General features: G+C 42.2%; 1 protein-coding gene across 1 annotated transcript in view; it reads left to right on the top strand.

Annotated features, from left to right (window-relative positions):
• The first annotated feature begins 294 nt into the window (after nt 1-294).
• Nucleotides 295-11464, top strand: part of PSMD1 (proteasome 26S subunit, non-ATPase 1) — a 97630-nt gene continuing 86460 nt past the window's right edge. The window contains exons 1-6 of the mRNA XM_047871432.1: nt 295-470; nt 5218-5261; nt 5887-5960; nt 6139-6308; nt 8497-8702; nt 11212-11355. Coding sequence (XP_047727388.1) covers nt 455-470; nt 5218-5261; nt 5887-5960; nt 6139-6308; nt 8497-8702; nt 11212-11355 — 654 coding nt within the window. The 5' untranslated portion in view covers nt 295-454. The remainder of the gene's footprint in view (nt 471-5217; nt 5262-5886; nt 5961-6138; nt 6309-8496; nt 8703-11211; nt 11356-11464) is intronic.

Below are 11464 nucleotides of genomic sequence, written 5' to 3'. Positions count from 1 at the left end.
GCGCTGCGAGCTCCGCGAGCACCTGCCCGCAACACCCTTTCTCTGAGCAATGGCGGGTGATGGTGGGGTCCTCTTTCTGGGGGTGGCCATTCTGAAGCCTGATCGCAGGTGCGCAGTGGTGTCCGCGCCCCAGCGGGAGCGCCGAACCTCGAGGAGGGTTGAAGAAAAACATGGAGCTCTCCTGCACCCTTCAGCGAGGGCCAGGGCGGCGGTCGGGGCGCAGAGAACCGCAGGCCGGGGGAGAATTCGCGCCGAGCAGCAGGCGGGGAGGCGGGCAGCCCCGGAGCGGGCGGGGTCCTGGAAGAGAAGCGAGCCGGCGGCCCGAGGAGGCTACTGACTGAGCAGCGCACCGGGAGAGCGAGCAGGCGCGGCGGAGTGGACGGGCCCGGAGCTGACAGATACACGGCGCGGCCGGGACGGCGAGCGAGCGGGCAGGCCTGTGCGGGACGCAGCCATGATCACCTCAGCTGGTGAGTGCGACCGCAGCCGGCGCCGAAAGGGAGGAGCCGCCACGCCGGCTTTTAGCTGAGTCAGGGCCGGTGACTGGGCACCTCCCGGCGGAGCGCCGGCCCGCGCGGCCCCTCGCTGCCCACGGCCCAGCCCCCGGGCCGGGGGCTGGCGGTCCGGTCCGGCCTCTCTGAGGGCCCCGCGTCCCCCCTCGGGCTCGGGGGAATCGCGCCGGCTCGACCGCCTGGGCATCCCTCCCCAGTCACACCCCCGTGCCCGGTCCCGAGGAGCTACCTGGGCCCTTCTCCGGCCCCGGGGCGGTGGAGGTTCTAAGTTCTGCGCCTACCGAAGTCGGCCCTGTGCGGCCGTCTCATCCATCCCAGGGCTTCCTCGCAGGTGCTTAGGATGGGCCGGTCCCCCTGTGCGGTCGGCCGATAAGGCGGCCTCCCTGCAAGTGCTCTGGCCCCATCCTCCTGATAATTATATTGAGGCGGGTGGTTTCTGGGCCTATTCCCAGAGGATTCAGTTAAAACGCCCAGAGACAACTTTTGTGTGCGGTTAAGACAACACCCGGAGACAGCATTACGCTGCGAATCATTGTGTGGTTTGGAGGCGAGGTGCTCAGTAAACGTTCTGCATTGAGCAAAGAATTCGCGGGTGTGCGGAGCGGGCTTCCCACGCTTAACGCTGTAGATGTTGATTCGGGTAATGACATTCGAAATGGGATAAGCTGGACAGGTCTGGCGGCGATTTTTGAGCCCCCTGCTACAAATTGATTGGCGTGTAGCTGCCCACAGCCTTGATGTCTCTTTCTTTTTTCTTTTCTTTTCTTTTTTCATTTCTTTCTTTCTCTTTCTTTCTTTCTTCCTTTCTTTCTTCCTTGTCTGCTTGCCTGCTTACACACCCTTTTCTCCTCCTGTTTTATTTACGCTTGTCCCTCAAGCGTTTTGTTGTGAGCTAGGCTGGCGGTCAGAATAACTTGTAAGGAGCTCAAAACCATGCATTTGGGAGGATTGCTTAAAGAAATTGGTGGAGACCCCAGGGATGTAATAGCTACTTTCAAAGACTTCAAGAGCCGTCCACCTGCCCCTGGAATCAGACTTTTGCCCCCAGAGAATACAAATGAGATGAATTTGAGTTGAACAGGGAAGAGTTTTTCCAGTCCCGGCTCTCTAAAGGTACAATCAGCATGAAGTCTCTTGCCATTTGTGAACGGAGGCCTCGTTCTACTTCGCATCCGTCCACTACCACTGCTCCTTTGCCAGAGGCCGCCTTTTCTTTTGCCTGGGTTACCGTAACAGCCTGAAGATTAGGTTTTGCCACTGTTACCTGCATACATTCCGTTCTCCTTGTCGTAGTCAGGGTGTTTTTTTTCAAACTTTAATTTTTTTTTTTTAACGTTTATTTATTTTGGGGACAGAGAGAGAGACACTGCATGAGCGGGGGAGGGGCAGAGAGAGAGGGAGACACAGAATCCGAAACGGGCTCCAGACTCCGAGCCATCAGCCCAGAGCCTGACGCGGGGCACGAACCCGTGGACCGCGAGATTGTGACCTGGCTGAAGTCGGACGCTTAACCGACTGCGCCACCCAGGCGCCCCTAAATTTTTTTTTTAACGTTTATTTATTTTTGGGACAGAGAGAGACAGAGCATGAACGGGGGAGGGGCAGAGAGAGAGGGAGACACAGAATCGGAAACAGGCTCCAGGCTCCGAGCCATCAGCCCAGAGCCCGACGTGGGGCTCGAACTCCCGGACCGCGAGATCGTGACCTGGCTGAAGTCGGACGCTTAACCGACTGCGCCACCCAGGCGCCCCTAAATTTTTTTTTTAACGTTTATTTATTTTTGGGACAGAGAGAGACAGAGCATGAACGGGGGAGGGGCAGAGAGAGAGGGAGACACAGAATCCGAAGCAGGCTCCAGGCTCCGAGCTGTCAGCACAGAGCCCGATGCAGGGCTTGAACTCACGGACCGCGAGATCATGACCCGAGCTGAAGTCGGACGCTTAACCGTCTGAGCCACCCAGGCGCCCCTTTTTTTTCAAACTTTAATCACACAATATCATCTTTCTGGCTTTGAATCTCCAGTGATTTCCACTGTGTTTAGAACCAGATCCAGTCTTGTAACCCGAGACTTAACCTGGCTGGATACCTGCCTTGTCCTACACCACTCACTGCATCCGAATCTTACCGGCCTTTCTGTTCCTTGAGTATGTCAGTTTCTCTCCTACCTGAGGACCCTTCCCTCTTTTTAGACTCTTTTTCCTCGAGTTTTCCCTTAACTTCTCCGTCTTTAGTCTCGGTTCGAATGTTAGTCTTTCCTGATCATTCTGTTAAAACGTGCTGCCTGCCTCTCTTCCCCTTGGCTGTCCCCTCCCTTCATCAAAGTCCTGTGATTACTTTGTTTACTGGCCTGATAGCTTTCTCTCTGGTACAATTTTGGGCGACAGACTTGTCGTTTTCATAATTCTTCGAGCACCATCAGGCAGATGGCAGAAGTTCACAAGTATGTCTTGAAGGAAGAAATCATTAGTCAGCTAATCAAATCAATAAATCAATCCCTAAAGTGTTTTGGAGGCTGAAAAAGCGCTTGGTGGGAATATAATGGGAAGAATTTAAGCCTTTTGGTGGTAAGAATAAAGGCCTTTGAGGTCCTACTCTGAGACTGTGGTGATGTGCTATATTTGTGGTGAGTGTGTATTTGTTACTATCATTTGTTATGTTTACTGAATTACTTAGCTTCTGCTCCAAACCTTCTGCTCCTGTCCTTTGGCTCACAGTGGCTTAGGATCTGTCCCAGGTGCTAAACAGGCTAGCTTCATGGTTCTGGTGTGGATTCATCCGTTCATTTGTTTATCTCTCTACTCACTTGCTAGGCACTAAGAACACAGTGATGAATAAGAGGTGAATGTGGATTGTTACATTTTTCAAACCATTTGGCAGAGAAAGGCAGTGGAGAGATAGAAAGATAGGTGGTTACAGGAGAGAGATGGAAAATTGTTTGTTTTTTTAACATAATATAGGCACAGAAAGAGAAATTATGCTACAAAGCTTTAAAACAGTAGCCTCCCACTCCTCTTGCCTCTTCTTAATTCCTGGAGACAGCCACTTTCAACTTTTAAGCTGTTTCCACTGGAACATACATCACTATTTATAAATCACATCCAAAGTTTTCTATAAACTGACTGGATAAGTTACATAGTATCTGCTTACTTTTTATTAGGGCAGGAGAGATTTTTCTAGCATGCTAAACTTTTCACATGCCTTGTGTATCTCCCCTCCCCTGTCCAAAGGAGTGTTCTATTTTGTTTTTAAGATGAGAAAGATTTGTGTATGGAGTGTACAGTATCTGATTTAGTTGTGTTCCATGAACAAAGGCTGTATTTCTAAGCGAGGATAACCATGTAACAAGCTATAGTCATAAGTGAAGCCAAATAGGAGAGTGTAAAAAATTCATTATCTCTTTTGGTAAAAGCAGTTCAGACACATCATTGATGATGGGCAATGGGTAGCATTTGTAGTACGTTGATGAAGTGTTCGGTTGTTCATGATCTGTTCCACATTTAAAGCATTCTTGTCTATCAGCTATCCACGTCACCAGTTCAAAATCCCACCCATTACGTTTTTTAATTTGTTTTCTCTCCATTCTGTCAGTTTAGCCTCTCTGTTCTGGACTTGTCCTACCAAACTAGAGTACCAAGAAGTTCTTTCTATGTGCTTTTTGCTTTTAGAATAGCATTATGACCTAGCCAGCACCATGGTGTGATTTTGTTGGCTATATTTTGTATCCTTTCCTGTATGGCTCTCTAAAGACTGCTGGAGTTATTTGGCAGACTGACACCAATTAAAAATGGCGACATCTCCTAAGTAAAGTTGTCTTGATCAACTTTAATCAACTCACAGTTTGAACTCAGTGTTCCAGAATGAATTTAAGACCTACATGGAAAACCTGTATCTGAGAGACAGTTTCTTTGTGGTCTAAGGACAGTAATTTCCCATGTATTTTTTCTAATAATCCCTTTGACTGTATTTCAAGGTGTATTCTTTTGGAGAGGTTAGTTGTTTCCTTTACTCTCCAGTGTTCATGTTAACACTTCAGGGTCACGGGAGGAACACTGTGTTTGGGTACTTAGAATTCAGAACAAGTCAAATTCCTCATCATTTCACATAACTTCTAGCTTACTTGTGATAACAAGGAGGTGCCTTGAAATAATTGATGTATTTTACCCTGTTGAGTTGATTACTCTCTTTTTTTTTTTTTTTTTTTGGTAAGTAATTTTATAACTGTTGGTTTATTTTGTGTGAATAAATTTGTCCTCAAACAAATTGTCTGGGAAGGTTTCCCCTTGATCAGTAACTAGGCCAGTGATTATCAAACTGTATTATCGGTATCCCAAGGAAAACTTGTTGCCCTGTAACTGGACCCCACCCCCACATTTTCTGATTTAGTAGATCTGGAATGAGGCCAAGAATTGCATTTTTAACAAGTTCCCAGGTAATGCTAATGCTGTGGATGCAAGGACTACACTTAGAAAACTATTGAATTTGGCAAATAATGTGATATATGTGGTGTCATGGTATCATAAGGATTTGATAACATAATTCTTAAACTTCAAAATATACGCATTTATAGATATAAAGAAAAATAATTATTGTAGTGAAGTCACTCCTCAAAAAATACTTATTTTTTCCAACTGTGATATATTTTTGAATAAGCAGTAGCTTTTCTTCGCATATACTTCATTATCACGATAAACCTTTTGTTTTATAGCTGGAATTATTTCTCTTCTGGATGAGGAAGAACCACAGCTTAAGGTATGAGTTGAAGAAAAATTAACTGGGGTTAATAGGAGTGCTGTGAAACTCTTTGGCTATAGTGATATTTGTGTATTTTCCATCATTTAAAATAGCCATCTTACCCAGTCTATACCCATTCAAATCTAGCCCCAAAGGACAGTATTTTGGCAATAGCAGTTGTTCATTTAACAAAGCTAAGGTAAATAATTCTCAATATGCCACCAGAACACTCCCTTCACCCTTGTTTCTTTATCAAAGGAAAGCACATAAAATTGATTCTCGTGTGTCACGTATTTTTAAATTATTTTTATTTGATTGAAATCTGGAATGTATGTTAAGAGGCTCTACGCACCTGAATTCATTTATGTCCAGAGTTATAGTCAACTTTGTATATACTTTGTATTCCAACTTTGTAAGGAATGACCTATGGCTAGTCTGATGTTTTATGATTAAAAACCAAGGAAATGTGTAGACCTAAGAGACAACATAAGTCAGTTAATTTTTGTGTTTGTCATAGTAAAAATTTTAGTAAATGTGACTGAGAATTTGGCCACTGATTTATTGGAAACATTTTTTTTTTTTTTTTAAGAAAATGTAATTGTAAGTCTCTCTCAAAATTGAATTTTGGTTTTATCTTCTACAGGAATTTGCACTACACAAATTGAATGCAGTTGTCAATGATTTCTGGGCAGAAATTTCTGAGTCTGTAGATAAAATGTAAGAAATTATTTTATTTCTATAAACTGGATTCAAGTAGATCAACTAATCTCTGTGGATGTGGATCATATGGCTTATTGATTCCTTTAGAAATTTGCTGCTACTAAACATATTTAGATTTGGGATTTTTGAGAAGAACCACAGCTTAAGATTGCCCATACTTCCAAATTTCTTTCAGAGAAGTTTTGTATGAAGATGAAGGTTTCCGGAGTCGGCAGTTTGCAGCCTTAGTGGCATCTAAAGTATTTTATCACCTTGGGGCTTTTGAGGAATCTCTGAATTATGCACTTGGAGCCGGTGACCTCTTCAATGTCAATGATAACTCTGAATACGTGGAGACTATTATAGGTAATTATTCTCCATCTGGTAAGGCTTTATCTTGTTGGCTTCTCTCTTGCCGTAGTGCACATAACATTTTTTTTTTCCGATTACTTCTTGCTCTTGCCAAATTTAATTCTTAATCTTTTTTTTTTTTTTTAAGTTTATTTATTTAGTTTTTGAGAGAGAAGGAGAGCAAGGGCAGGGGAGTGGCAGAGAGACAGAGGGGAAGAGAGAATCCCAAGCAGGCTCTGTGCAGGGCTTGATCTCAGACTGTCAGATTGTGACCTGAGCCACAACCAGGAGTCGGATGCTTAACTGACTGAGCCACCTAGGCACCCTGCCAAATTTAATTTTAATTGGAAGTTTATAATCTTATAATTTTATGCAAGCTGAGTTTTTAGATCTGCCTTCCAGTTTTGTGCTTTATTATCTTTTGACATAATGAGCAGTAACATTAGTAACAGTAATAATGAAGATGCCTACCTCACAAAACATTTTAAGAATTAATCTGATAAATCATTCAGAAACTGCCTAATCAACACAAAGATAGTTATCTTACATTATGGTTATTACTACTCCAGTGAGCATTCTGTAGCATGAAAAAGTTCAGTCAGATTATTATGAGTGACAGATTAAATGACAGCAATTTATAGAGTTGTTTCTAATACCAGAAACCATTATTGACTGCCTTCATTGTGCTAGGCACTGTGCCACTCTTTCTGCATGGTGTGGTTTATTCCACAGCTCCCCTGTGAGGAAGGCGCTATAACTCAGGTTTCGAGATGATAAAGACGCAGGGCTATTACATAGGAGGGTCAGAATTTAAAACTGAGGCTTACTCACTTCAGAGTCCATACTGTTTCTACTAGAAACCATCATTTTCTAATTTGTTTCTTTATTTTTGAAGTGGGGGTAGGATACTGGCAAGGCTTTAGGCTCTCTATCTTGCAAGTTGAATTATAACTATGTAAGGTTTTGTTCAAAGATGTGTCACTTTAAAAAAGCGATTGGAAACTGATCTAATAGATGGAAAAAGGACTGCATACTCTCCAGGCAAGTGTAGGAATATCAAGTTTTCAGTCATAGTTATAGAGAGAGCCCCAGGGTGTGTTTTTTCAGGAGTGTGCGGTGTAGGTATTTTTTTGAATTGCTGATTTAGAAGAGATCTGCATTATTCACCTGAACCCTTAAAAGGAGAGATTTGGGGGCGCCTGGGTGGCGCAGTCGGTTAAGCGTCCGACTTCAGCCAGGTCACGATCTCGCGGTCCTTGAGTTCGAGCCCCGCGTCGGGCTCTGGGCTGATGGCTCAGAGCCTGGAGCCTGTTTCCGATTCTGTGTCTCCCTCTCTCTCTGCCTCTCCCCAATTCGTGCTCTGTCTCTCTCTGTCCCCCAAAAAATAAATAAATAAACATTGAAAAAAAAATTAAAAAAAAAAAAAAAAAAAAGAGAGATTTGGTATTCTTTCTCAGAAATTGGGAAGTGCTGCACAAGGTGGTCCAAAGGGATACTTTCAAATGTCTCTGATGTTGCAACTAGAATTCTACGTTCATGTTTTTAAGTTTTATTTATTTTGAGAGAAAGCGAGAGTAGAGGAGGGGCAGAGAGAGAGGGAGACAGAATCCCAAGCAGGCTTCACCCTGCCAGTGCAGAACCCAACATGGGGCCGCAATTCACAAACCGTGAGATCATGACCTGAGCCACAAGCAAGAGTCAGACGCTTAACCTACTGAGCCACCCAGGCGCCCCCACCATTATTTTAAAGAGATGATTTAGACATGGTTTCTACTGTTTTGCTAACGTGAAGAAGTCTAATAATTTATTGCTCTGTGATAATTGTTACAGTAGGTCTTTTTTAATATCCTCAATGATAGCAAATATTTGTTTTTGAAAGTGAAAGAGCACTTGTAGCCAATTCTGTCTAATAAGCAGCACAGTGAAGTTGAAGAGTATAATTTTGGTTAAAATATAGTAACAAAGTAGAAATATAGTGAATGACATCAGCCTTACTGGAATTAGTGTGTAAGCCCTCCAGTGTAACTTTCGAAGGGAACAATATTAATTTGAATGTATAACTTCTAGAATTTAAAATTTTTGATGTTTGCTTATTACTCTATAGTTATCCCATAAGTTTTTATGATTATAAATGTAGGCATTTCTCTTTTCTAGTAGTTCAGTCTTGTTTATAAGGTGATTCGTTATTTTATTTTCTTCATAGCAAAATGCATTGATCACTACACCAAACAATGTGTGGAAAATGCAGATTTGCCAGAAGGAGAAAAAAAACCAATTGACCAGAGATTAGAAGGAATTGTAAATAAAATGTTCCAGCGATGTCTAGATGATCACAAGTATAAGCAAGCTATTGGCATTGCTCTGGAGACACGAAGACTGGACGTCTTTGAGAAGACTATACTGGAGTCGGTAAGTAGATGATGTGATTTTAGAGACTGTAATTAATGGGGAATCAGCAAAGCAAGTCGTTAAAACTAAAAAACCTCAAGGGTAGTGAAAAGAAAATCTAGTTTAGAAATAATAAGATGCTTTTTAACCAAACGTTTTATTTTCATGTATATATATATGAACTTTGGCTAGGTTTTGTGGTCATCAAATCCCTGCTTTTATCTTATCACATTCGTTCCTTTGAAGTCTTGCATAGGGAAGTTGTTTTTCATTATCCTACCCTTGTTAAGAAGACTATACTGATAAGCTATTTTAATGCATTTATTATGGTTAAAACTACAGACTAGATTCTTGTTTGAGGGTGTTTTGCAGTAATTATAACATTTGTAGTAAGTTAGTGTAAGGAAGTGGTCAGGAAGGTATAAGACTGAGTTAAGTGGGCATTGATTTTTATGCCCACTTGGCCTGCTTAACCACCTGTCTCCATAAGCTGGCTCTGTTCTCCAGCCAGTTTAACCTCACTTCAGTTCCTAGATGTACCCTGCCCCATTCTCCTTACCAGAAATACTGCCTCTGCCAAAAATGTTCCTTCCTGTCTTTACCTGTTTTATTCCTGTACAAGATACAGAGTTTAGCTCAACTGTCACTATTTTACAGATCCATCGATTCCCAGCACCCATACCTCCTCAACCCCTACTGCAGACTAGCTCCAATTCTTTTATTAACCTCTTGGAGCCTTGTGTTTTTTTTCATAGGGTTTACTATTAAAGTAATTAACTCATTGTGTTACTTGGTAGTTAACATCTGTCTTCACCACTAGATTATAACTTCCATAAGGACAGGTACTTTGTGCCTTATTCACCACTGTGTCTCCAAAGCCAGAGGCAGTGTTTAGCAGCAGTGTGATAGGATTTGTTTAAACGAGTAAATGAATGAGCAACCTTGTGTGATAGAATTGGACCTTGTTTGAGACTGTTAAAAACTGAGAACAAACTGAGGGTTGATGGGGGGTGGGAGGGAGGGGAGGGTGGGTGATGGGTATTGAGGAGGGCACCTTTTGGGATGAGCACTGGGTGTTGTATGGAAACCAATTTGACAATAAATTTCATATATTAAAAATAAATAAATAAAATAAAAAGTTTGCATCCATCAAAGTAAATCCAAAAAAAAATAAGAATTGGACCTTGTTTTATACTGTTTCATTTTTGTGCAGTTGTAGCTTCTCCTTGTCTTCATGTGAATAGAATTTGTTTTCATTCACTCAACAAATATTTTTTGACTGACTCCTGTATGTCAGACAACTATTCTAGGCTTTGGAGATGCAGTGGCAAATAAGACCAACAGAGTTTCTGACCAGATGGAACAAACCATTAGGGGAATAGGCAGTTGAGCAAGTAAAAATTTAAAGTCAAGGGGTGACATGTTCAAATCAAGAACAAAGCTCAGTAAGAAATGCACCTTATTTTGCATCCCAGTGCACGTATACATATGGATATAACTTAGGTTTTATGAAACAGTACCTGCTTTTACTACTTATGATATAGCTCTGATATTTTTATTTTTTATTTTTTAAATGTTTATTTTTGAGAGAGAGCCGGGGAGGGGCAGAGAGAGAAGGGGATAGAGGATCTGAAATCGGCTCTGTGCCAACAGCAGAGAGCCTGACATGGAGCTCGAACTGACTATCCGTGAGATCACAACCAGAGCTGAAGTCAGACACTCAACCGACTGAGCCACCCAGGCGCCCCTTTTAAAGATTTTTATTTAAAATGGTTACTTTTTAATTTTTTAAACTTTTGTAAAGTTTATTTTGAGAGAGAGTGCATGCATACATGTGTGAGAGAGCTTGGGGGAGGGGCAGGGGGAGAGAGAATCCCAAGCAGGCTCCATGCTATCAGCATAGAGCCTGTTGCAGGCTTGGTCCCATGAACCATGAGATCATGACCTGAGCTGAAATCAAGAGTTGGATACTTAATTGGCTGAAACACCCAGGCACCCCTAAAAACAGTTATTTTGTTTCAGTTTTATTTATTTAATCTCTACCCAACATGGGGCTCAAACTCATGACTCTGAGATCGAGAGTTGCATGCTTTTCTTTTTTTTTTTTTTTTACTGAATAATTTTTTTTTTTTTAATGTTTATTTATTTTTGAGACAGAGAGAGACAGAACATGAACAGGGAGGGTCAGAGAGAGGGAGACACAGAATCCGAAACAGGCTCCAGGCTCTGAGCAGTCAGCACAGAGCCCGATGCGGGGCTTGAACTCACAGACCGCGAGATCATGACCTGAGCCGAAGTCAGATGCTCAACCGACTGAGCCACCCAGGCGCCCCTGAGAGTTGCATGCTTTTCTAACTGAGCCATCCAGGCATCCTTAAATGGTTGTTTTTAAGTTTTGCTGTTTAAGTAGCAAATAAATCCTTGGTTGCTTAAAATAACTAAAGAATGTAGATTAAAATAATTTGATTTCTAAATAAACATAATACTTCAGTAACCAGATAATGATATATCTTTAAATGATCTCTTTCAGAATGATGTCCCAGGAATGCTAGCCTATAGCCTCAAGCTCTGCATGTCTTTAATGCAGAATAAACAGTTTCGGAATAAGGTACTAAGGGTTCTAGTGAAAATCTACATGAATTTGGAGAAACCCGATTTCATCAATGTTTGTCAGGTACTTACATTACATTATGTTGTATTACTTTATGTTACCTTATCTTATGTCACACTACTTTATGCTGCATTGGTGGGCTAGACCTTACCACATTACATTACTTTATGTT

This window comes from Prionailurus viverrinus, chromosome C1, assembly GCF_022837055.1.
Source record: "Prionailurus viverrinus isolate Anna chromosome C1, UM_Priviv_1.0, whole genome shotgun sequence".
NCBI classification, from domain to species: Eukaryota; Metazoa; Chordata; class Mammalia; order Carnivora; family Felidae; genus Prionailurus; species Prionailurus viverrinus.
The sequence above is the reverse complement of the archived record's forward strand: the minus strand, read 5'-3'. Positions and strand labels throughout refer to the sequence as shown.